The sequence below is a fragment of the Salvelinus fontinalis genome, chromosome 11 (assembly GCF_029448725.1).
Source record: "Salvelinus fontinalis isolate EN_2023a chromosome 11, ASM2944872v1, whole genome shotgun sequence".
In the NCBI taxonomy this organism is placed as follows: Eukaryota; Metazoa; Chordata; class Actinopteri; order Salmoniformes; family Salmonidae; genus Salvelinus; species Salvelinus fontinalis.
The window spans coordinates 40,129,187-40,156,200 of NC_074675.1; the positions used below are offsets into that span (position 1 = coordinate 40,129,187).

Below are 27,014 nucleotides of genomic sequence, written 5' to 3' on the forward strand. Positions count from 1 at the left end.
TGAACACATTTTACACATAATCGTGGGTAAGCGTTTTTCCTATACTGTAGGTTCCAAGTCTTTGGGAATGTTGTGCATTTTGTCACTGTCATCCTTACAGGAATGACAGTGAGCTCCATCAAGGATGGCTTGGGGATGTACATCCGCAGCATCATCCACGGAGGTTCCATCAGCCGAGACGGCCGCCTGGGAGTGGGGGACCTAATCTTAGTCATCAACGGCGAGTCCATGGCCAACCTGACTAACACCCAGGCCCGCGCCATGCTCCGGAGACACTCCCTCATCGGGCCAGACTTGGGGTAAGGACCAGGGCTAGGGCAACATGTTCAGTGTTTTGATACCTTGTCCATGGAAACCTTTTTTATATGGTTTCACTATAGGCCTTCATTAAAATATCCACCTACTTCCAACACGAAGAGTGCAGATTTCACCTCAAATATATTCTCCCTAGATTCCCTACACATTGATACACACTCCTTTTCTGTTACAATGTAAAGTCAGAGGATAATATTGTGGAGGCCAAAACCAAAAACTTTCTCCTCTCTACAAGCATATAGTACCAGTCAAAAGTTTGGACACACCTACTCATTCAAGGAATTTTCTTTATGTTTACTATTTTCTACATTGTAGAATAATAGTGAAGACATCAAAACTATGAAATAACACATATGGAATCATATAGTAACCAAAAAAGTGTTAAACAAATCAAAATATATTGATATGCTCTGCACACTCTTGGCATTTTCTCAACCAGCTTCATGAGGAATGCTTTTCCAACAGTCTTGAAGGAGTTCCCACATGCAGAGCACTTGTTGGCTGCTTTTCCTTCACTCTGCAGTCCAACTCAATTGGGTTGAGGTCCAGTGATTGTGGAGGCAAGGTCATCTGATGTAGCACTCCATCACTGTCTTTGGTCAAATAGCGCTTACACAGCCTGGTGGTGTATTTTGGGTCATTGTCCTGTTGAAAACAAATGATAGTACCACTAAGTGCAAACCAGATGGGATGGCGTATCACTGCAGAATGCTGTGGTAGCCATACTGGTTAAGTGTGCCTTGAATTCAAAACTAATCACTGACAGTGTCACTAGCAAAGCACCATCACACCTCCTCCTCCATGTTTCACGGTGGGAACCTTACATGCAGAGATCATCCGTTCACCTACACTGCCTCTCACAAAGACACAGCGGTTGGAATAAAAAATCTCAAATTTGGACTCATCAGACGAAAGGACAGATTTCCTCTGGTTTAATGTCTATTGCTCGTGTTTCTCGGCCCAAGCAAGTCTCTTCTTCTAATTGGTGTCCTTTAGTAGTGGTTTCTTTGCAGCAATTCCACCATGAAGGCCTGATTCAAGCAGTTTCCTCTGAACAGTTGATTTTGAGATGTGTCTGTTACTCTGTGAAGCATTTATTTGGGCTGCTTAACTCTAATGAACTTATCCTCTGCAGCAGATGTAACTGGTTATTCCTTTCCCTCATGAGAGCCAGTTTCATCATTCAGTTTCATACCGCTTGATGGTTTTTACGACTGCACTTGAAGAAACTTTAAAAGTTCTTGAAATTTTACGAATTGACTGACCTTCATGTCTTAAAGTAATGATGGACTGTCGTTTCTATTAGCTTATTTCAACTGTTCTTGCCATAATATGAACTTGTTATTTTTTTCAAAATAGAGCTTCTGTATACCACCCCTACCTTGTCACAACACAACTGATTGGCTCAAGCGCATTAAGAAGGAAAGAAATTCCACAAAATAACTTTTAACAAGGCACACCTGTTAATTTAAATGCATTCCAGGTGACTACCTCATGAAGCTGGTTGAGAGAATGCCAAGAGTGTGGAAAGCTGTCATCAAGGCAAAGGGTGGCTATTTTGAAGATTCTCAAATATAAAATATATTTTGATTTGTTTAACACTTTTTTGGGTTACAACATGATTCCTTATGTGTTATTTCATAGTTTTGATGTCTTCACTATTATTCTACAATGTAGAAAATAGTAAAAATAATGAAAAACCCTTGAATGAGTAGGTGTGTCCAAACATTTGACTGGTGCTGTACATAGACACACCACTATAGTGACAGTTACACGTCACCTGACATCACACTAAATAAACGCGTCTCGATCAAATATGGCCCTTTTCTTTTTTGTTTTCTGAATGATTTGGTCGCTTTTCTATAGCGTATGTGTACAATTATGATCAAGTGAAGCTTTGTAGTGTACGGCATTTGGTTAAATTGCTCCCGATGATCCCATTAAGGTTATTTGTTCGGCATCTCTCGTAGAAACAGTTTGTTTTCTACTTTTACATCTCCCATACAACAGCTAACTGCTTTACCAAACCATCCAAATACACATTTAATTGAACTGAATTGAGATGCCTAATACACATACCTCACAAACTGGTGTGACTTTTCCGTCAGTGTGCCAGTGTTTTGTTACTTTGGGCTTTTGTTTTTTCGTGCACCACAGGAAGAGTAGCTGCTGCTTCTGCAAAAGCTAATGGGGATCCAAATAAACAAATAAATAAGCAAACATAATAAATAAACGAATACAAATTCACAACACCTGTTAATGAACCATGCAGTAAACATTATAACGTAGTAGAAATTGTGTTAAGGAGAGCTCACAGTTTTCTTTTAGCCAGGTCGATAGTGGGAAATGTCATTGTCATCCAGTGTTGTGAGTCACAGAGAGCACCTTAATATCCCTTCAAATTTGTGCCATCCAAAGCATGATAGCATTTAGGCTACCGTACATACATGTCTGATGAACACCACCAGTTGAATACTGTAGGCTACATGAAGGTAGGACTTCCAGTCATATGGAAAAGCTTCCTACAGCATTTGGACTCCTAACACAGATGCTCAATGGTGAAATTTGAACAACTCACCTTTGCCTTTTACATTCCTAAGTGGTATTCTCTCCATGCATTCGAGGGATGCTACATTAAAGTCTGGGGCACCATCATTTTCGGGATCTCAAGTCTTGCTTGCTTAACGCTAAACATGTCAGTACATTCCAGTATGTTAGCCTCCGGTGCTTAACATCCTCTTCACCTTCTAGATCTGCTTGTGCCCCAGAGGACGATCTGTGCCCCTTTTATGTGTGAGTACCGCTAACTCCCACGCTGACGGGTCTGCAACAAAATCTACCACTTTGTTTCCTCTCTGTCCACATTTTCTCACTTCTGCACCCGAGTGTCATCACCTGTCCGTGGAAGGGACTTTTATCCAGATCTAGATGTTACAACACATTCTGAAAATCAACCATAGTGTAAATCAACCATAGTGTATATAGCCATAGTGTAAATCAACCATACTGTATATCAACCATAGTGTAAATCAACCATACTGTATATCAACCATACTGTATATCAACCATACTGTATATCAACCATAGTGTAAATCAACCATACTGTATATCAACCATAGTGTAAATCAACCATACTGTATATCAACCATAGTGTAAATCAACCATACTGTATATCAACCATACTGTATATCAACCATACTGTATATCAACCATAGTGCAAATCAACCATACTGTATATCAACCATACTGTAAATCAACCATACTGTATATCAACCATAGTGTATATCAACCATAGTGTAAATCAACCATACTGTATATCAACCATACTGTAAATCAACCATACTGTATATCAACCATACTGTAAATCAACCATAGTTTAAATCAACCATACTGTAAATCAACCATAGTGTAAATCAACCATAGTGTAAATCAACCATAGTTTAAATCAACCATAGTTTAAATCAACCATAGTGTAAATCAACCATACTGTATATCAACCATACTGTAAATCAACCATACTGTATATCAACCATAGTTTAAATCAACCATACTGTATATCAACCATAGTTTAAATCAACCATAGTGTATATCAACCATAGTGTATATCAACCATACTGTATATAGCCATAGTGTAAATCAACCATAGTGTATATCAACCATAGTGTATATCAACCATACTGTATATAGCCATAGTGTAAATCAACCATACTGTATATCAACCATACTGTAAATCAACCATACTGTATATCAACCATACTGTAAATCAACCATAGTTTAAATCAACCATACTGTATATCAACCATAGTTTAAATCAACCATAGTTTAAATCAACCATACTGTATATCAACCATAGTTTAAATCAACCATAGTTTAAATCAACCATAGTTTAAATTAACCATGCTGTATATCAACCATACTGTATATCAACCATAGTTTAAATCAACCATACTGTAAATCAACCATAGTTTAAATCAACCATGCTGTATATCAACCATACTGTATATCAACCATAGTTTAAATCAACCATAGTTTATATCAACCATAGTGTATATCAACCATAGTTTAAATCAACCATAGTGTATATCAACCATAGTGTATATCAGCCATACACAAACCTTAATCTGAATAGTTAATTTTTGTTGCTTTCTCATGGAGCAAACAGAACAGATTTCTTAGCTAAATGCACTGTTACCTCTAACTCGTTAATAATCAAATAATGTGGACATCTGTGGAGATTACAGTTCACTAGATTAGATAATTGTATAGGCTACATACAGCACATTGGCCGCGGTCCCAACACACAGTCAAGGTATCTGGATAAGTCTCTCACTGGACTGCACCACTAACCATGGGTTTTTAACACTTCATCCTTAACACTTTATTGACATGCCTCTCGTTGACAACTGGGCGTGCAGGTCCATTTGTGTGGGGGGATAACGATTGATTTTGCACTTTTTCGTCTGTGCTGTATCCATCCCATCACACACTAATTCCCTTATTTCTTCCTTCATCTGTTTTTGGAGGCATTTGAATTGCTGTTTGAATGAACAGGGATTCAAGTACCTCAGTGTCTGCCTGTCCTAATGTTGAAGTATGAGTCATTCCATCATTTTTAGATCTGTCATCTTCACTCAAATGTGTGTGTGTGTGCTTTAGAATCAACTACTGATGATTAATTGCTTGAAACTGGGATTACCAAAGCGGACTTATGCGCTTTTCTACTCCCTTTCATTCGATTCTTAATAGTTTGGAACGTTCTCTACTGTTCCAGTAAATTAAGAATTCGTGTTCCAATTGATGTTCCCTTCAAAACTCAATGACATTATTTTGGAAAGAATTCCCACACTCAATCCATTGACGGCTCACTACATTATTCATTGACGGCTCACCTTGGGCTCATGATAGGCAGAATGCATTGCCGGAGAAATTTACAGAGTTCATTCCTTCCCCTCCTGCAATCTTGGGCCGCAGAGGTAAATTGGACGGGGAGGAGAACAATGTAAATTAGACGTCTGTGAATAAATAAAAGGCTGTTTTGTAAAAAGGCTCATTCTGACATATCGGGTTGCATATGAAGGCAGACACTTCCACTTTAATGCTTTGTTAAACGATCATATCATTCCTGATGATGAATTCTGACATGCGTGCACACAAGGTTGAACTCCCGTGTCATATGTTTATGAATAGGTTATATATTTTGGGGGTATTTGCAGTGATGATGGCAAATCTTGGTCAGGTTGTTGTTCGGAGGAGTGCTGAGGCTCATTGGTGTGTGTGTTTTCAGCATTACCTATGTCCCTGTGGAGTATCTGGAGGAGTACAAGACAAGCCTGGAGCAGCCTAAAGATGACATCTGCTCTGATGCACCTCCCGCCCCAATGTAAGCTCAAACTTTATAAAACTTTATAGAAGCAATACATTTATAGAAAGTGTTTTCATAACGATGCCTTAAGTAAACGTATATGCTTTTGTTTTCCAGCATAGACCTGCTTTCACAACATTATTTGGTTTAACTCCAGACAAAACAAGTCGATGAACAAACCACCAGGTTTACAATTGTTTGTCTCTTTGCAGAAGAGAAATCCCAGAACTTCCTGAGCGGGAGGATGGAGAGGGAGAGGAGAGCGAGTTACAGACCGCCACCTTCAGTAACTGGAACGAGCCTATGAAGTGAGTAGGAAGTAGGACTTTGGCTTGGACCAGAACATAGAGTTGAACAAACAACATGCCCTTGGCACAAAGCCTGTTTTTGCATGGGCATCGCCATTGAAGGCTTTCACTCTTCACTAAAGATGGGGGGTGTACCCTCTTTCCAACTTTAACATTAAGGAAACAAAGCTGATTGTGTAAATAAGTAATAAGCAGTGTTTGGACAGCAAGCATTAGTTATACCGCTTTGGAACTGAGGTAGAGCCTGCATATATATCTATAAGAGGGAATCAGCAAACACTGTAGCACTCCGGGAGTATGGTTATTGATAGCTGAGGCTAACTCAATGAGCTACAACGTTTAGAAAGTCACAGATAGAAATGTAGCCAATTTGCAGAACTGACACGGTTCCCTAATCTAAATGACTGAGAATCATATCCAGTCTACCTAATTTACCGACCCGCCACAATGCCCCAATCATTTCCATTCTCAATTGTTGAACCATCTGTAATGTTGTACTTCCCTGAATTTGTATTCAATAGGTGAGATTTTTACACAACCCATTTCCTCATTCAATGTCACTTCTTATTTTTACTTTGTATGCAAATAAATGACATTATAACAACCCCAACCCTGTCCCAAGAAGTGGCACAATACAGTAACCTTTAAAAAATATATTTTACAATGTGTGTTGCCTCGCTCAGGGTGGAGCTCAAAAGAGAAGCGGGCAAGTCCCTTGGCATCAGCATTGTGGGGGGCAGAGGGATGGGCAGTCGCCTTAGCAACGGCGAGGTGATGCGGGGCATCTTCATCAAACACATCATGGAGGACAGCCCCGCCGGCCGCAATGGAACCCTGAAGACTGGAGATAGGATTGTTGAGGTACACCAATCAATATTATTTCACACTATAGAGATTAGCATGCATTTACTTTAACATGGCGAAATGGTAATTGCACAGTAATAACCTATGAATTACTTGTTTATTTCTTTGGAATGTATCAGGTGGACGGTGTGGACCTGAGTGATGCCAGTCACGAGCAGGCTGTGGAGGCCATCCGCAGGGCAGGAAACCCTGTAGTGTTCCTGGTCCAGAGTATCGTCCACAGGCCCAGGGTGAGCCATCTAGCTCCTTGTGTTAGCCTGCTAGCATGCTATCTTACTGTGATAGCATGCTAGCTAAGTGTTCCTAGCTCCCTGTGTTAGCATGCTGGCTGTGTGGTTAATGTCTTTCAACAACAATACTTAATTTCAAATCAAAAATCAAATCAAATGCTTGTGTTTCTAGTTCCAACAGTGCAGTAATATCTAACAAGTAATCTAACAATTCCCCAACAACAACCTAATACACACAAATCTAAAGGGGTGAATGAGAATATGTACATGTAAGTATATGGATGAGCGATGGCCGAGCGGCATAGGCAAGGTACAATAGATGGTATAAAATACAGTATATACAGTACATGTGATATGAGTAATGTAAAATATGTAAACATTAATAAAGTGGCATTATTTAGAGTGGCATTGTATAAAGTGACTAGTGATCAATTTATTAAAGTGGCCAGTGATTGTGTCTCAATGTAGGCAGCAGCCTCTCTGAGTTAGTGATTGCTGTTTAGCAGTCTGATGGCCTTGAGATAGAAGCTGTTTTTCTGTCTCTCGGTCCAAGCTTTGATGCACCTGTACTGACCTCGCCTTCTGGATGATAGCGGGGTGAACAGGCAGTGGCTCGAGTGGTTGAAGTCCTTGATGATCTTTTTAGCCTTCCGGTGACATCGGGGGCTGTAGGTGTCATGGAGGGCAGGTAGTTTGCCCCCGGTGATGCGTTGTGCAGACCGCACCACCCTCTGGAGAGCTTTGCGGTTGAGCCCGACAGGATTCACCCCACCCTCTGTGATACAGCCCGACAGGATGCTCTCGATTGTGCATCTGTAAAAGTTTGTCAGGGTTTTGGGTGACATGCCAAATTTCTTCAGCCTCCTAAGGTTGAAGAGGCGATGTTGCGCCTTCTTCACCACACTGTCTGTGTGGGTGGACCATTTCAGTTTGTCTGTGATGTGTACGCCTAGGAACTTAAAACTTTCCACCTTTTCCACTGCTGTCCCTTCGATGTGTATAGCAGGGTGCTCCCTCTGCTGTTTCCTGAAGTCCACGATCATCTCCTTTGTTTTGTTGACGGCGATTTCCTAATCTCTCACCATTAATTATCCCATTCTAAAAGCTGCTTAACCATCCTGTATCCAACAAAGACTACAGTAGCTACAGTATCTATATCTGTGTCATGGCCTCAAAAGCATGACTGGCTATTAGGGCGCTTTCACACCCGAGAGTGCGCTTTGTGAGAGGACGGATTTGAAGTGGGAGAAAGGCTTTTGCTTATATTCAATTAATTGACAGATTCCTTGTCAGGATCCATTTAATTAAAAGTTCAACAGCAACTTAAAATGACAAAACATTAGACTGACTGTATTTTTGCTGCATCATCTTGATTGGTTTGAAAGCACCACTAGCATGACTAACTAATATCCTACTGGAATTGCTGCAAGGTTTGCAATAGCCTACATACACTCAGTGGCCAGATTATTAGTACCGGGTCGGACCCATCTTTGCCTCCAGAACAGCCTGACTTATCCGGGGTGTGGATTCTACATGGTGTGGCGTTCAAATGTTGCTCAAATAGTATCTAGGGACCTAACATGTGCCAGGACAACATTCCCAATGCCATCACACCACCGCCACTAGCCTGTACCGTTCACACTAGGCAGGATGGGGCCATGGAATCATGCTGCTTACTCCAAATCCTGACTCTGACATCAGCATAATGCAACAGGAACCGGGATTCATTGGAGCAGGCAATGTTTTTGCACTCCTCAATTGTCCAGTGTTGGATCGTATGTCCACTGGAGCCACTCCTTCTTATTTTTAGCTGATAGGAGTGGAACCCGGTGTTGTTGGTCTGCTGCAATAGCCCATCCGTGATAAGGAAAGATGAGTTGTGCATTCCAAGATGCAGTTCTGCGCGGCACTGTTACTTGCCTGTTTTTCTCTGTAAACCCGAGACACTGTCTTTCGTGAAAAGCCCAGGAGGCTGGACATTTCTGAGATACTTGAACTGGCGCGCCTGCCACCTACGATCATACCACGCTCAAAGTCACTTAGGTCACTCGTTTTGCACATTATAACATTCAATCAAACAGTAACTGAATGCCTGTGTGCCTGCTTCACTGTCTGTAGGAGCAAACCATTTTCGTGAATGGGGTGGTGTACCTATTAAATTGTGTCTATTGTGTATATTGACATACAACTCACAATCATCAATTTGCATGCATGGTTAAAGCTTTATAGACCTTTTCCGCAACCTTCCACTAACCAGTCCAGCATGCACCTCTTCCTCAGCCCAAGTCCCGCTATAGCCCCACTTCCTCACCAGTCATAGAGTACAGCACTGCTTTAAAACGCTTGCCTCATCACATGTGCCAGGTAATCTCTCGCTCTCTCCCTCTCTCCCTCTCTCACCTTCTCTCTCTCTCACCCTCTCTCTCCCTCACCCTCTCTCTCCCTCTCTCTCTTGGTTTCTTTTGATCTTTCTTCCTCTTTTTCTTTGCACATCAGTGGAGTCTACATTGCTTTATCTCTTCATTCAGAAGTGTTCACAGACTTGCTTATAGACTACTGTATGTATGTGTGTGCAAAACAATATACCCAATAAAAAATTGGAATCCGGTTGCATCCAGGGTAAACGTTATATGCTGCAAAGGTTAACTGCTATGGGCAGGTCTGTATTGCTCTTGCCCTTTTAAATGGTGCCATTGGGGCCCACCTACAGATCGTAATGATGCTTCCGAGCAGTTTCCCCTTTATGGCCTTCTACACTTCTCTGTCACTAGTGAATAATCCAAAAGCACCCTTGAGGATTCTCAGAAACATTTGTTGTTTGACTTCTAAGAAAGAGCTCAACTTTGATTTTCTTTAAAAAAAACTGGTCTCCTCAAGGACATTTATTACCAGTCACTTATTTTTGGAATCATTTGAATAACTACAGAGGTGTTTCAACTTTTGAGCCTCCAAATTCCCTTCTTTCCATTAGAGCCTTTGATAAAAATTTTGTCAGTGCCCAATCTTACTTCATTTAGACTGATTGCTTTTTCCTCCTTTTGCTACTCAAGGTCTGCTTTTGGGTGGTCAATCCTACAGTGTATAATATACTCTCTCAGTGTAAAATAGTTTATTTTTGGCCCAGTTTCCCAGACCCAGATTAATTCTACTAATGAACTCAAAAGCATGCTCAGTGGAAAATCACCATTGAAATTGCTTTTGAGTCCAGGAATAGATTGTGCCTGCCTGGGATACCAGCTCATAAAGTTTTGTGAACTGAGAAAGAATCAATGAACAGGAAAAGCTAAAAGAACACAATAGCCAATATGTTCAGTACCCCAAACCACAAGGTTCACTGCCATGTTGCTGTTGTGGTTTCTGGCTGGCAGGCAGACTATATTAAGTCAGCTCCTGGTTGAGAGGTGGTCAGGCTTGGGTGGAATATCGATTACCGGGCTGCCTACCTCACTGGCCGCATCATTTTAGTTTTCCCTATGTGTAACGTATACAGTAACTATTCTGACAAAGCTTATACAATCACAACTCATGAAGAAAAAAAACACTGATGTTTTGTGGAGGCTACTTTTTTTGTTATATTCAAACAACAGTTTTTAAAATACACTACCGGTCAAAAGTTTTAGAACACCTACTCATTGAAGGGTTTTTCTGAATTTTTTCTATTTTCTACATTGTAGAATAATTAGTGAAGACATCAAAACTACGAAATAACACATATGGAATCATGTTTTAACCAAAAAAGTGTTAAACAAATAAAAAATATATTTTATATTTGAGATTCTTCAAATAGCCACCCTTTGCCTTGATGACAGCTTTGCACACTCTTGGCATTCTCTCAACCAGCTTCACCTGGAATGCTTTTCCAACAGTCTTGAAGGAGTTCCGACATATGCTGAGCACTTGTTTGGTTGAGGTCGGGGGATTGTGGAGGCCAGGTCATCTGATACAGCACTCCATCACTCTCCTTCTTGGTAAAATAGCCCTTACACAGCCCGGAGGCGTGTTGGGTCATTGTCCTGTTGAAAAACAAATGATAGTTCCACTAAGCCCAAACCAGATGGGAAGTCGTATCACTGCAGAATTCTGTGTTAGCAATGCTGGTTGTGTGCCTTGAATTCTAAATAAATCACAGACAGTGTCACCAGCAAAGCACCCCCACACATTACACCTCCTCCTCCATGCTTTGCGGTGGGAAATACACATGCAGAAATCATCCGTTCACCCACACCACGTCTCACAAGGACACGGCTGTTGGAACCAAAAATCTCCAATTTGGACTCCAGACCAAAGGACAAATTTCCACCGATCTAATGTCCATTGCTCGTGTTTCCTGGCCAAAGCAAGTCTCTATTCCTTATTGGTTTCCTTTAGTAGTGGTTTCTTTGCAGCAATTCCACCATGAAGGCCTGATTCACACAGTCTCCTCTGAACAGTTGAGATGTGTCTGTTACCTGAACTCTGTGAAGCATTTATTTGGCCTGCAATTTCTGAGGCTGGTAACTTTAATGAACTTGTCCTCTGCCACAGAGGTAACTCTGTGTCTTCCATTCCTGTGGCGGTCCTCATGAGAGCCAGTTTCATCATAGCGCTTGATGGTTTTGCGACTGCACATGGAGAAATGTTCGAAGTTCTTGACATTTTCCGTATTGACTGACCTTCATGTCTTAAAGTAATGATGGACTGTCATTTCTCTTTTCTTATTTGAGCTGATCTTGCCATGATATGGACTTGGTCTTTTACCAAATAGGGCTATCTTCTGTATACCACTCCTACCTTGTCACAACACAGCTGATTGGCTCAAACGCATTTAGAAGGAAAGAAATTCCACAAATTAGCTTTTTAGAAGACACACATTTTAATTGAAATGCATTCCAGGTGACTACCTCATGAAGCTAGTTAAGAGAATGCCAAGCGTGTGCAAAGCTGTCATCAAGGCAAAGGGTGGCTATTTGAAGAATCTAAAACAAATTAAAATATATTTCATATTTAATACTTTTTTTTGGTTACTACATGATTCCAAATGTGTTATTTCATAGTTTTGATGTCTTCACTATTATTATACAATGTAGAAAATATATATTTTTTAAATTAAGAAAATTAAGAAATTAAGAAAACCCCTTGAATGAGTAGGTTTTCTTAAACATTGACCGGTATGTTTAATATGGATGTATATGGATTCTTTTACTTCACTGAATGTACATTCTATACATTTTAGACATTTCCCATGCAAGCCTCACCAATTTAAATACAGTATGATGTCTCACCTTTGTAAGTTCAACCTTTGCTGATATGTAATTTGATGGCAATGCCTAATGGTGTATTTTTCATGTCTCCGTCCTTCTTGTACATAACAGTCCTCAACCACGGACACCAACGAGGAGAGAGTGGCGCGGCGCAATAGTGACAAGGTTAGTGTCTCTATGCAACCTTCAAACCTGCATCAAATACATATGTCAAATACTTTCAAATACTTGAGGTGCTCTGGATTTAGCTCGGAGCAATCAAACAAAGCACTGCTCAAGTACTGTATTTGAATGTGTTTGGTCTTTTAAACTTAGGTAATGCCTTTAACTTGATGTTGTATTGTCGTAGAAGTCTCAAACCAAATTTGGGAAACATTTTTTTGTTCATTGTACTTTTAAAGTTCAGATCCCATCACAACGAGTGAATGTGTGATTGCATACACATGACCCTTCAGTTATCCAGTCTTAATCCGCAATAATGAATCATATTTATCTCATAAAATTAGAATTTTTAGTAGACCTAGCACTTCACTCATACTCTCCATCATAGCAGTGGAGTGAAGTTTCTGCCTTTAGTTTCGCTATGATGCTGTCCTAGAAAGTCACTGACTATTCTCTGTTCTTTGTAGGAGGTTGAGTGTCACAGTAGACTATTCCTACGCCTCTCCCCAACTAACCCTTTCACTCCTACTCCGTTTAAGGTTTGTGGGTCTTTGTGTTGTCGTGCTTTTCACCTTCTATTTCCATGTATGCTCGTACGGTTGTGTTATGGAATATATGTGGAGACACATACTGGACAGCCCTTACATGCATACATGCTGTCCTAGCCTCTTTCCACTAAACCTGTTTGAATACCTTTTTCTTTTTTGCGTTTTTGTTGTTTACAGATAGCATCGATACAAATTTCTGAATTTTGGATCATTTTGCAAAATGTGTTAATTGAAATTGCCAAATTCATCCCCAAAATCTGCAATGGTTTGATTCGGAATCAAAATGCATTTGAATTTAACTAAATTGATAAAAAATAATCCAATGTTTACCTTTGTATCCATTATCATATTTTTATTTATTTCACCTTTATTTAACCAGGTAGGCCAGTTGAGAACAAGTTCTCATTTACAACTGCGACCTGGCCAAGATAGAGCAAAGCAGAACAACACAAACAATGCAGAGTTACACATGGGATAAACAAACGTACAGTCAATAACACAATAGAAAAGTATATATACAGTGTGTGCAAATGTAGTAAGATTAGGGAGGTAAGGCAATAAAGGCCATAGTGGCAAAATAATTACAATTTAGCAATTAAACACTGGAGTGATAGATGTGCAGAAGATGAATGTGCAAGTAGAGATACTGGGGTGCAAAGGAGCAAACAAATAAATAACAATGTGGGGATGAGGTAGTTAGGTGGGCTATTTACAGTTGGGCTATGTACAGGTGCAATGATCGGTAAGCTGCTCTGACACCTGATGCGTAAAGTTAGTGAAGGAGATTTAAGTCTCCAGCTTCAGTGATTTTTGCAGTTCGTTCCAGTCATTGGCAGCAGAGAACTGGAAGGAAAGGCGGCCAAAGGAGGAGTTGGCTTTGGGGGTGACCAGTGAAATATACCTGCTGGAGCGCGTGCTACGGGTGGGTGCTGCTATGGTGGCCAGTGAGCTGAGATAAGGCGGGGCTTTACCTAGCAAAGACTTATAGATGACCTGGAGCCAGTGGGTTTGGTGACAAATATGAAGCGAGGGCCAGCCAACGAGAGCATACAGGTCGCAGTTGTGGGTAGTATATGGGGCTTTGGTGACAAAACGGATGGCACTGTGATAGACTGCATCCAATTTGTTGAGTAGAGTGTTGGAGGCAATTTTGTAAATTACATCGCTGAAGTCAAGGATCGGTAGGATAGTCAGTTTTACGAGGGTATGTTTATATACAATGGTTGGATTGAATTCTATCAGTAAGGAACATTTGTTATTAAACTCAGTCTTGAATATTGAAGTAATCTAGAAATACACTGCTTATGACTTTGCTCACAGCAAGCATTCCTTGTTTAGGCATATAAACAAAAATCATCCCTAAAAAGTAGGGTAATATTATTTTAAAGTGTCCATCTGCACACGAGTGACTAAAACTTACTTTACCGACTGAATTTAACAATACAGCTTTAGGTTGTAGTCAGCTAAACCTGCTATGTTGAAACTAAGCGATTTTTATCTGCCTTTTTGCCACACAACAAATCTATTTTCCCGATACTTCTGTGATGTGGCAGCCGGCAAAGCGGGAAGCGGGAAAGACATCGTCCACCACTCCTCACCTCTCTCTTCCTGTGGTTCCCCACGTTGGAGAGACAGACACGGATACTCTGACAGAGATTCCCGACAGACCGTCCCAGAAGGAAGAGGAGGATAAGTTTGGCTACAGATGGAGTGAGTGTGACTCTATGAACAGCTCTAGGAAAGAGACCCAACCCCTAGCCCCTACTCCCTATGCACTTGTGGAGAACTGGATAGATTTGATAGGGGAAAGTCCAACAAATTCTTAAGAGGGCAATGTGCAGCTACTACCATATTTATACTCCTTTCAGATTTACACAAAGATCCACTGCACAGTGGGTAGGCAGTAGGGTTTGTTTCTAGACTATGCAATGGATTCAGACATTTCCCTCTTGGCTTGCCTGCTCCCATGTGCTAGGACCTAGTGGCCACTAGAGGGCCTCCACATTGCAATCATGGTCTTGCCAGTGCTTGAATTGGGCCGGAACACACCGGTACACCCAACATTTGTACAGACACCAATTTCAGTCCACTTCAAGAGCTAAGTATTTTTATTTGTATTTATTATGGATGCCCATTAGTTACTGCCAAGGCAGCAGCTACTCTTCCCAGGGTCCAGCACAATTAAGCCATTTATATACAATAAAAAACAACATTACATTACATTTACAACAGATTCTCTTCACAGTTCCCTCTGTTCCATAATGTGCTTGCATGAGTTACTTGATGTGGAATGGAGTTCAATGTAAGTCTTGCTACTAGGATCCCTAGGCAAGTGAACTAGACTAGCACAGTGATATTATGCCTATCCAGTTATTCAAAATTAAGTGCTTTGGGCCTTCAAACTGAACTCTGGACCTCGAAGCCAGTCCCACTGCGTTTTTTTTTCATTCTTCCCCTCTAATCAGGCACTGATTTAGACCTGCGTCACCAGGTGGGTGCAATTATTTATCAGGTAGAACAGAAAAGCAGCAGCCTCCGGACCTTGTAGTGTAACAGTTGAATACCCCTAGTCTAGGGGGTAGGGAAAGGGGTTGTTTCTGGATGGGGCCTCGAGCTCTTCTGTTTACAGGCAGTATAGTCCCTTCTGGGCCCCTGGTGTGTGTGTGTGTGTTCTGTGGTGATCCGATTGATGAGATGGAGACTGAGTCAGGGAGATTAGTACAGGAGCATTCAGGCATACAGCCCAGAACAACATAGATGAGAGAGAGAGAGAGAGAGAGAGAGAGAGAGAGAGAGAGAGAGAGAGAGAGAGAGAGAGAGAGAGGCCTGTCAGTCAGGGAGTGTAATAGAAGAATTTGACTCTTGTGAGATGTTGTATTGATTATGACTTTGCATGTGATGTGATCCTTGCGCTTAGAACCCTTTTGTTTGATTCCCATTCATGACTTCTCTGTCACATTCTTCTTATGTTCGGTTGTGAGTGTAGTAAGTCAAGAAAAGCCAGCTTAAATCCAGCGTAAAGCCATACTATAAAATACATAGAAATCTATCCATTATAGCTGTATGTGGCTCTATTCAATCATTTCACATGTGAATTATAATTATACAACACACACAGGTTGTAGTCAAGCCCGCCACTGTATTCACGTCCATCAGTATGATTTGCCAGTGTTTCAACCCATTTCATCTACTGTTCTCTACAGAAAACATCAGTCAGAGGTACGGCAGCCTCCCAGGGCTTCTGCACATGATTGAGCTGGAGAAGGGGAAGACCGGCCTGGGCCTTAGCCTGGCTGGCAACCGTGACCGCTCCCGCATGAGCGTGTTTGTGGTCGGGATCGACCCCAGTGGAGCTGCTGGCAAAGATGGTCGCGTTGTGGTCGGGGATGAACTGTTGGAGGTGAGGGGCTTGGATTAGTAACTTAGTGGTCACAGATGCTTTAGATGGGTGCTTCTTAACCAGGAGTTGATGCCCAGTGGTTATTACTGTGTTGTATGGTCTGAATCAGACAAATATGACTTGATTTAGATTGTCCTCTCTGATTTGAGATCTGCGTCGAGTTTTAGTCTCGACTATATTATCTGAGGTTTGCAGGAAGCAAGCAAAATTAATGGCAGTTGCTGAATTGAATAGTATTGCATCGAATTCAATTCAATAAAGTGCTATGAAGACAGTAGTAATAAGTACATTTCTGCACCCTATCAGATCAACGGGCAGATTCTGTATGGGCGGAGTCACCAGAATGCCTCCTCCATCATTAAAAGCGCCCCATCGAAGGTCAAGATCATTTTCATCAGGTGGTGTATTTGAAGAAACAAGGACATATATCCCAAGTCCTTATCTCCATCCCCCCACCAAGTATTGTTTCAAGTATCTTTACCAAGTGTTAACAAGGACAAAAATGTATAGATACTGTAGCTCAGTGTTTCCCAACTCCAGTCGTCCAGTACCTCCAACCATACACATTTTTGTTGTGGCCTGGGACAAACTCACCTGATTCAACTTGTCAACCAATCATCAAGCCCTGAAAACGTTGATTCAGGTGTTTGCTGTTAGTGGTAGTGGAGGACTGGAGTTGGAAAACACTGCTGTAGCTGAGCCCCTTCAATAGCAAAGGACTAGTTCAAGTCTAATGCATCACCATATAAAGCCCAGTAGAGGGAGCTGTGGTGTTACAAAGGACTGATGTAAACTGATATCAGAGAAGACACAAGGGGCATCTCAATACTCCAAGATGTCTTCTTCTATTACCTGTGTTACTATCAGTCAGGATCCGTGAAAACCCGGCTAGTTATCACACATAGACAGGCCCAAATGAATCAGACCAAAATAAGGGATTCTCGACTCACGGGCAGGAACACACACTACTTAACTCAACTGATTGCCTCAATTAGACTTGTGTGGTTTAGAGACTCAGTCTGCGTCCCAATTGACACAATATTCCCTACATCAAGGATCATCAACTAGGTTCAGCCGTGGGCCTATTTTTTTTCTTGTTCCGGTCAGGGGGGCGGAACACAGTTACAAATAATTAGTCAACTGCAAATTGACCGCAAGAAGCCCAAGCAGATAGACTATTTGATTTAAACATAATAATTTCATACGGCCACATATATCTCTCTATTATGCGTAGGAATACTTTGGATCAAATGTCCATAATTTTTTACTGTCCAACAGTTTAAGACAAAAAGTAGTGCACTGTATAGGGGAAGGGGTGCCATTTGGGGCGCAGGCTCTGTGATTCATATGAGCTATAAGTATCAGACAGGCAGAGAGCTGGGTGTGATTTACTCTGATTGGTGATTTACTCTGAGTTATGACTGGTGGGCAGGAACACAGATGCTCTCAACCAGATGGCTGTGGGACCAGTGAGGGAACATGGAGACACACTGGAGCCCCAGACAGAGGTAAACACACACACACACACACACATGCAGGCATGTCCACACAAAGGCATAGTACATACACACACATGCGGGCATGCACGCTGACACACACACTCACACACGCCACATGCACACACACATGCATATAAACGACCTTACAGTGTGAAGCAGCTCAATGACTGAAAATACACTCGTATATTATACTCTTTCAATCTCTTTATTATTCATTTTCTCACAGCTGGAAACATGTTCTTCCATTGCACCCTCGGCGATCGATGTCGACATGTTCAAATATGTGCAGCATGTCATTCTGCTGAAGGTGAGACACTCAAGACTCCCGTGCCGCTCTGCTATAAGTTACCTGGAGAAGCTCCCGTGCTGCTATGAGTTATATAACCTCAGACCTTTTCAGGAAAAGGTTTTATTGATGAGGTCATAAAACAAAGGGAAGTAGAGAGAACCATAGTGAGAGAAAGAGAGAGAGGGAGGGAACTGGGTCGAAATAACCTTTTCTAGTTTAATAGGCTGGTAAAAGAGAGAGAGAGAATGAGAGAGGGGAGAAAATGGGCCTATTCTAATTGGATAGACTGTTATTAGAGAGACAGAGAGAGGAGGAAGCAAATGATCGAGGGACGACAGCAGTCTACCCTAGGAACTGAGAAAAAGCAGGATAGACAGACAAAGAGAGAGAAAGAAAGAACGAGAGAGGGGGATGTGAACCTATTCTAATTGAATGGGTCTTTTGACAAGCCAAACACCTGGATGGGAGTCTCAGCCTAGCTATCTATCCACATGGTCTATTAGAGGATCAAGGTATGAAGGTAACATCTGATATGAGCACATACCAGACACATACTTCCCTGTTACTTCCTCTCGCTCTCCAGGAACAAAAGATCAAGATGCTGAGTGAAGCTGGATAGTGTTCATTACGGCACATCGTACCAAAACATTTTGCAACCGAAAATGTAAACAAGTGTTTCGTATTAGTCAAGTTCAGATGGTACCTCCCTGTTTCTTTCGAGTCTTTGATGCCGGTAGAACCATAATGCTCCAAAATGCCTCACAATTTACAAAACAAACCTGTGTTGTGTTGTTTCTGATCGCTATGTTTATGTTTAATGCGTCGTTGTGCATATTTCATGTGCATAATTATGTTTTCAATTGTGGTTCACTGTGCCAATAATTATGGTTGACAGGGAGCTATTGAGTACAATTCAACTACATTATCACTGTTTAACTCTAGGAGGAGGGTGGATTCGGCATCACTTTCAGTGAGGACACCAAGGATGGGGTTGTGATTCAGAGTATAACTGAAAAAGGACCAGCAGGAAAGGTATGTCACTACTGTTTCTTACTCTTCTGATTCAAATAGGTATTCTCTATAGAAGTGTTCTGGGGGACCCACAAGGGGAGCAGGGTTTTGTTCCAGCCCAGCGCAAACCACCTAATATTACTGGTCACGTGTGGCTCGGTTGGTAGAGCATGGCATTTGCAAACGCCAGGGTCATGGGTTCAATTTCCACGTGGGACCAGTATGGAAGATAAAAATGGGAAAATTAATCTACTGTAAGTCGCTCTGGATAAGAGCGTCTGCAAAAATATCTATAACTAATCAACTGCTCATTGGGACCTTGATTAGTTGAATCAATAAAAGGCTGGGTTGGAACAAAAGCCTGTACACCCTGTACTGCCCTATCAAGCAAAAAGGCAGTAACTACTCATTTGATCAAAAATTTGTTCATGTCATTTTTTGCTACATTAAATACATGCTTAATCATGTGCACAAGTATCCTGCCTCTATTGTAATGTGTTTTGGAGAAAATGGGGGTCATGTTAGCAGTAACTGCATAAAGTTACTGTGAAACCACTGTGAAGCCATATTTCTCAGTTCCACGCTATGAGCAGTTACTGCCTTTTTGCTTGGCAGGGCAGAGTAGGGGTCCATGACTAGTTTTAAAGAACAATACTCTACAGAAAATCCTATTGGACAATCCTACATGTTATGCTAATTGGTTGCCCACATTATACCCATTGCAAAACATTCTCTAACACCAGTCCTGTATTTCTCTATGCAGGACGGCAGCATCAAATCTGGAGATAAACTCCTGGCTGTGGAGGACACGCCAGTGATGGGCTACACTGTGGACAGGGTAAGAGCTGCCTCTGCAGCCATTTTAGACACACACCCTATTCCAGGGTTAATGTATATTTAGATGATTAGCTTGCTGAGTGTTAGTTAAGTAATAAGGCCCGAGGAGGTGTGGTATATGGCCAATTTACCACGGATAAGAGCTGATCTTATGCTCGACCCAACGCGGAGTGGCTGGACACAGCCCTTAGCCGTGGTATATTGGCCTGCCTTATTGCTATTATAAACTGGTTGCCAACGTAATTAGAGCAGTAAAAATAAATGTTTTGTCATACCCCTGGTATACTGTCTATACCACCCAGTATATCATTTAATGTAGAATTCAATGGCTATAGTTCATTTTTACAATTTTCATAATAGCAAGCTAGGACTGATGATTTGATTAGCTAAACTAGCAAGTCTGTTTGTTTGGTTACCACGGCAACTGCTGTAGCTATCTAGTTAACTTGCTAGCTACTTCAGTGGATGTTGAACAAATGAACACATTTCTTGTGGAAAATGTGGTCAATTATAGCCATGGTATAAAAGGGATAGTCAACTCGGGGCTCTATGCATTCTCTGAAAAATAATGCAACTCCTTGATAGGTCAGTTCCACTCCGCTAGCGCGTCGTCGAACACACCTTTCACGTCGTTCATTATTTTCCATAGAACGCATAGCCCTTCGTTTAATAGCCCGTACATATACCATCTGTTGGGGACTACACTCTTAGAAAAAGTGTTCCAAAATGGTTCTTCGGCTGTCCCCATAGGATAACCCATTTTGGTTCCAGGTAGAACTCTTTTTGGTTCCAAGTAGAACCCTATTGGGTTCTATGTAGAACCTTCTGTGAAAAGGGTTAGACTTGGAACCCAAAGGATTTCTACCTGGAACCAAAATGGGTTCTCCAAAGGGTTCTACTATGGGGACAGCTGAATAACGCTTTTAGGTTCTAGATAGCACTTTTTTTTCTAAGCATGTTTTTTTCCTCCATTTCAGGTCCACTCTTTACTGAAGAAGGCCAAAAGCTCAGTGAAATTGACTATCTGCACAGACAAGTCATCACCCCTTCTCCCTCACTGTACTGGTCAGGCAACCAGCCTACCCAGTATCCCTAGAATCTCCATGGATACCCTGGGCCAGTCTGAGTCAGAGCCAATCAGGAGTGAGTAAACCGCTTGTCATGTATTGTCAGGAGGAAATGCGATAGATCATTAGCAATTGGGTTTATTAAGCATAAACAACCTAACTGGGGATGTTTTACATAACTTAAATATTGGAGCTAGTTATAACACAAAATCTGAAAGAAGTATGATTCACTCAGTTAGATAGAGCAGAGTGATATGCTCAATACCAATCACTTGGGATAGAAATCACATCTGTGATTGTTAGTCAATACTGTTTCTGTTGATTTACATAATGGGGAATAAACCAGATACAGTATAAAAAAGATATAATATTAAATCACTCAAATGTATTTGTAAAGCCCTTTTTACATCAGCAGTTGTCACAAAGTGCTTATACAGAAACCCAGCCAAAACTCCAAAGAGCCTACAGTAAATTTATACAGTAAATTTCATATTTCAGTTTTTTTTATTATATATATATATATATACATTCGCTTCTTTTTTTTAACAAAAAATAAAACGTTTTTGCTTTGTCATTATGTGGTATTGTGTGTAGATTGACGAGGGGAAAAAACAATTGAATCAATTTTAGAACAAGGCTGTAAAGTAACATAATGTGAAAAAAGTGAAGGGGTCTGAATACTTTCTGAATGCTCTGTATACCTTGTCAACAGTGTCTGAAGAGATTCTAGTCTGACTTCAGCTTAGCATCGAATGGATATGTGCTTTAGCCAATATTTTTGTCATTGGGGTATATTGAATGGCATGCCAATAATAATCAGAGGAGTTGGCTAAAAGCACACACAGATCTGGGACCAGGCTAGAATTAATATATTTATTTCATCCTTTCATCTCAATTTCCCACTCTCTCTCATCAGGCTCTAGTCGCTCGTCCACCCCTGGCACTCTGGCTTCCTCTGACCCTGTGACCTGTCCCATCATCCCCGGCTGTGAGACCACCATAGACATCTCCAAGGGCCGCACAGGCCTGGGCCTCAGCATCGTGGGGGGCTGTGACACTCTACTGGTAGGCCAAAGACCAAAGACCACGACCAAGGAACTTTTCATCAAAGCAGCTCTGTGATGACTGTGGGCTTTTGAAGTGTCCACTCGTGTTATAGAATAATATCTGAACTTGTATTTCTGAATAATCTATGACAGAACGGTTGTTGGATCCCAATTATCAGATTGCAAATTCACAGATACTGACAAAGAATCTGGGTTAGTTTTACATAGTTTTACATATGTACATAGTTTTATCTGTAGTTTTAAATCCGAATTTACAATGTGTTTTTGTTCAATTCTATATTTTACAACAGTACATAAGAAACAATTAGTCCCAAGTTCAACCACTACCATTAGGAGAAGACCCACCCACTACTACTTAAATAATGACACAAAGTTGAAAGATGTGCCACCCTCTTTGGTTCCTGTGCTATTAGAGCTGCTAGTAGTATCCCGGGCGGAAATAGCTGTGGAGGCAGTGGAATGGCAAAGGAATATAGGAAGTGATGCAGTCTGTCACACACACACACACACACACACACACACACACACACACACACACACACACCGCTCCTCCTCTCTCCCCTCCATTCTGTTTGCTCAGCCAGGCCTGAGGAATTTGTCTAGCCTCAGCCACAGGAGACAATATCCAGGCCTGGAATGTGACCGTTGACCTGAGAATGACCCACCTCCCCCATACCCCTCCACCCTCCCCCATGGACACCCACATACACAGACTCCAGCTAATGCCAACCTGTTCCACTCTGCCTCATGTATTCCTGAACTCCTTTGTCTTGTCATTATATGATCTTCACTTCTCTCTCTCTCTATCTGACAACTTCTCTCAATTTAATCTTCGTTCATCCCTCCTCCCTCTGTCTTCTATTTCTCCTTCTCTCCAACCACACACCTCTCCGATTTCATCACTTGTTTTTTCGCCTCTTTCATACTCTTCTTTTATTTCGCTTCTCTTTCTCCAGGGGACCATCATCATTCACGAGGTCTATGAGGACGGAGCTGCCTCCAAGGATGGGAGACTTTGGGCTGGGGACCAGATCCTGGAGGTATTGGAGCGTGTTCATCATTTTGGATCAGACCCCCCCCCCCCCATCGCTGTAATCTCATTATGATATAAAAGGCTAAACAGATCCTAGATCAGCACTCCTACTCTGAGACTATTTGGCCAGGCCCGTACATCTTCAGCAATCCCGTGTGATGGACAATATCAGATAGGAGAACCCAATCCTAACTTGAGATAAAGGCACGTATTTCACACTCTGGTATAATATTGTGTTGCAATACATACGTGAATCTTAAGAATCTAAGGATTTGGTTCATAGTCTAAAGAAGAACTTTGCAATTTCACTTGAATCATATATAACATCTAAAATTGACCATGTATAAACAGTCAGCATGTATAGATGGCATGATATATAGAATGACATCTTAATAGCCAGCTTAACTCTCTGACAGCCACCCCTTTGCCCTTTGCTTTGTTATGGAGACTAGGGGTGTGACTGGGGCAGTTAGTCATGGTAGCTCAGTCAACCCCTTTCAACGCACGCAAACACACACACACCCTTATGACTAAATTACACCCCCCCCCCCCCCCTCTCAGTAATTCACTTTGGGCCCTCAGCCAAGCTGTAGTATTCATACTGATCATGATAGGGTCAGGGGGGAAAGTGAGAGAGTGGCCACCCATTCTGTGGTTCAAGCAGAACCAATGTCATTAGTGACCCATTTCAGTCTGCTATGGGAAAAGCCATGCAATCCTATGCTAGCGCTAATGGGCTATTTCCCCTTGATATGGACCCTTAGAATAGGTTGCGGTTCTCAGCTCTAAGCTAAGTACATTATGGTGTTATTACCAGACAAAGTTTTCAAAATGAATAGACCTACCCTCATGCTAGCTGTTGACTGTGTATGTTACGCTCGTCACATCCTTCACCAATATTCATGTTTGTCAATGTGTTTGAGTCTACAGTGTTTATAAACATAGGAACAATATCAAATGCTATTGATTGTACTCTTGCCGCAACATTTTTAAATGGACAAATCTGTTTTTCTCTCTCTCTCGCAATCTCTCGCTCTCTTTCTCTTGCAATCTCTCTCGCTCTGGAGTTCAGGTGATATTAAGCAAAGCTCATTGCTACATGATTCTCTTATTCTAAACTCTGTTGAACAGCGGTCGACCTTAGCTAAGCCTTGGATGGTTGACGTGTGATTTATTTTCTCCTCTCTCTATATCTCTCTCTCATATATATATATATATATCTCTTTATCTCTCTCTCTATATATGTATGTATATATATATATATATCTCTATCCCTTCCTCTTTCATCTCCTCCCTCCCTCCCTCTCTCCACAGGTGAATGACATTGACCTGCGCGTTGCCACTCATGACGAAGCTATCAACGTGCTTCGCCAGACCCCTCAGCGGGTGCGTCTCAGCGTTTACAGGGACGAGGCTCAGTACAAGGAGGAGGACCTGTGGGATGCCTTCACCGTGGAGCTGAACAAGAAGCCCGGGCAGGGCCTGGGCCTCAGTATCGTGGGGAGAAGGTACTAGAACCTATAAGTCTTCTAGGGACGTTTGACTGAAAACATTTATGGGATTTCCTGAAATGTACACTGTAAAAAGGAGGTCTTAAAATGTGCACCGCTATCAAGGATGTCCTAAAATGTACATCGTAAATAATGGATGTCCTAAAATGGATGTCCGTAAGGATGTTGGAGATAAGCTTTCTTTTACTAGGATGGAGGGCCCCTCAAGTATTTAGGATGTCGAGTCATTACACAACCCATCAGAGACTAATTTACTAATCCCCTATTAGACTCACTAGAGCTGTGTGTGTGTGTGTGTGTGTGTGTGTGTGTGTGTGTGTGTGTGTGTGTGTGTGTGTGTGTGTGTGTGTGTGTGTGTGTGTGTGTGTGTGTGTGTGTGTGTGTGTGTGTGTGTGTGTGTGTGTGTGTGTGTGTGTGTGTCACAGGTTGTTAAGCAGCAGGGATCAATGTGTTTGACCTTTCCTAACTCAGTGATTGACATCGGTCAGTGAATTGAATAGTTGCTCGAAAACCATATTAGGCATTGCAAGATTTAAATGTGTTTTTCATTCAACATATGGATCGAATAAGGAAACATTCTCCAACCGGTACCGAATATAAGAGTCATAACTGGAACGGGTATCGGAACAGAACAAATTCCCAAAGATACCCAGCCCTTGCCCTAGTAGACAGACAAGCCCAACATCCACCAAGCCTGATACCCTGGCTTTTTACACGGGTTTGCCTTCAGTGTATTTGGGTCATTCTATGCTGCTTTGGAACCTGCTTTACTTTAACCTATAGATCCTGAACCCCCATGCCTCTTACTGGGGTAAATCAAAATGGATGTCAACCAACTACAGCATGTGGCGATAGATAGATAGATAGATAGATAGATAGATAGATAGATAGATAGATAGATAGATACCTTATTTTCCTCAGAGAGGACAATTCTTTCCACAACCTATTAGTTAAATACAACATTTTGTGACGACACAAAAAATGATGACACTTAAAAGTACATAATTTGATTTGATCTTGTATCTATCTAACCCTAACTACAAAACGCTAACACACAAATGGCAGACACATTCACAGAGACACCAAGCACTCACACTAACACAGCATAAACCCTGGTTCACTCATATGATGATGTTTCTATCCCCAACAGGAACGACACAGGGGTGTTTGTGTCAGACATAGTGAAAGGGGGCGTGGTGGAGAGTGACGGGAGGCTGATGCAGGGAGACCAGATCCTGTCCGTCAACAAGGAGGACGTTAGAAATGCCACCCAGGAGTTAGTGGCCGAGCTGCTGAAGGTGAGCCTATATAGGAACCATGGGAAGTCCCATCTGGGTCAAAGGGTTTGGCTATAAAGCACTAACAGATCTGGGGCCAGGCTTGGTTCAATGTGTTTGTTGTCTCATATTAAGTTACAAATTGTTAATAATTTATGTATTGGGGAATTTGTTAAAGTGTGTTGTTTTGGCTCTTTTCCCACCGGTTGGTGAAGAATACGTCACTAGCATCTGTTATTTTGATGGTTTGTTTAGTTAAAAAGCGTTTTATGTGTTTACATGTTTATGTTTACAGTGTGGTGTGGGACCCATAGTGATGGAGGTGGGCAGATTTAAAGCCGGGCCCTTCCACTCTGAGAGGAGGTTCTCACAGGGCAGTCAGGTAAGCTGCCGTTTTGTTTTCTGGACCTTAATTACATGCTGGGGACTGTTTAGGGGGGCAACATTACAGCATGTTCAGATAGAAATGCATCTAACAGATATGACCCATGTAGAATAGGGACACCCTGTCAGCTCTATTCATTGAAATTCTATCTGCAACTCTCTGATGATTTCAGCTCACTGAATACACCCCAGTTCTTCTCCTGCCTCTATGTCCTATTGATAGTCCTTAGTCCCAAAATGGAAAGGAAAGAAACTTATGCCATTCATTTTAAGTTTCTCTTCCCTTGTATTTGGGTAGATGAGTGAAACAGGCAGCTGCAAGGTGACCCCTCACTCTCTGTCAGCCTCCTCTGGAAGCCTCCAAGTGGACTGTGACAGCTTACAACACACAAATCAGGAGTGTAAGACATTTTCAGTTAACATGTAGTGGATTGGAAAACTGAAGCTGGCTTGATCCATTTGTCTTGATTCATTTTGTCTGTTTCCTGTTGTTGTTTGCACAGCACTGGACCACCAGGAGATCAGAAGTGTTGAATTCACTAAGGTCAGTGTTCTTTTATAGTATTCATACATTTTTGGAAAAACAAAACAGTTTTTAGCTTGTCCTTGT

General features: G+C 41.6%; 1 protein-coding gene across 4 annotated transcripts in view; it reads left to right on the forward strand.

The window, feature by feature from the left end:
• Positions 1-27,014, forward strand: part of LOC129865734 (multiple PDZ domain protein-like) — a 74,394-nt gene that overhangs the window by 36,666 nt on the left and 10,714 nt on the right. For 3 of the 4 annotated variants that reach the window (XM_055938716.1, XM_055938717.1, XM_055938719.1), the window contains 23 exons: positions 101-299; positions 3,067-3,108; positions 5,600-5,695; positions 5,890-5,985; positions 6,669-6,846; positions 6,969-7,079; positions 12,431-12,484; positions 12,949-13,020; positions 14,583-14,739; positions 16,233-16,429; positions 16,736-16,827; positions 17,862-17,937; positions 18,155-18,235; positions 19,160-19,249; positions 19,992-20,066; positions 21,043-21,208; positions 22,049-22,197; positions 23,156-23,239; positions 24,547-24,740; positions 25,894-26,041; positions 26,316-26,402; positions 26,703-26,805; positions 26,908-26,948. In XM_055938716.1, coding sequence (XP_055794691.1) covers positions 101-299; positions 3,067-3,108; positions 5,600-5,695; positions 5,890-5,985; positions 6,669-6,846; positions 6,969-7,079; positions 12,431-12,484; positions 12,949-13,020; positions 14,583-14,739; positions 16,233-16,429; positions 16,736-16,827; positions 17,862-17,937; positions 18,155-18,235; positions 19,160-19,249; positions 19,992-20,066; positions 21,043-21,208; positions 22,049-22,197; positions 23,156-23,239; positions 24,547-24,740; positions 25,894-26,041; positions 26,316-26,402; positions 26,703-26,805; positions 26,908-26,948 — 2,588 coding nt within the window. The remainder of the gene's footprint in view (positions 1-100; positions 300-3,066; positions 3,109-5,599; positions 5,696-5,889; positions 5,986-6,668; positions 6,847-6,968; positions 7,080-12,430; positions 12,485-12,948; positions 13,021-14,582; positions 14,740-16,232; positions 16,430-16,735; positions 16,828-17,861; positions 17,938-18,154; positions 18,236-19,159; positions 19,250-19,991; positions 20,067-21,042; positions 21,209-22,048; positions 22,198-23,155; positions 23,240-24,546; positions 24,741-25,893; positions 26,042-26,315; positions 26,403-26,702; positions 26,806-26,907; positions 26,949-27,014) is intronic. The other variant, XM_055938718.1, reaches the window with a different exon arrangement.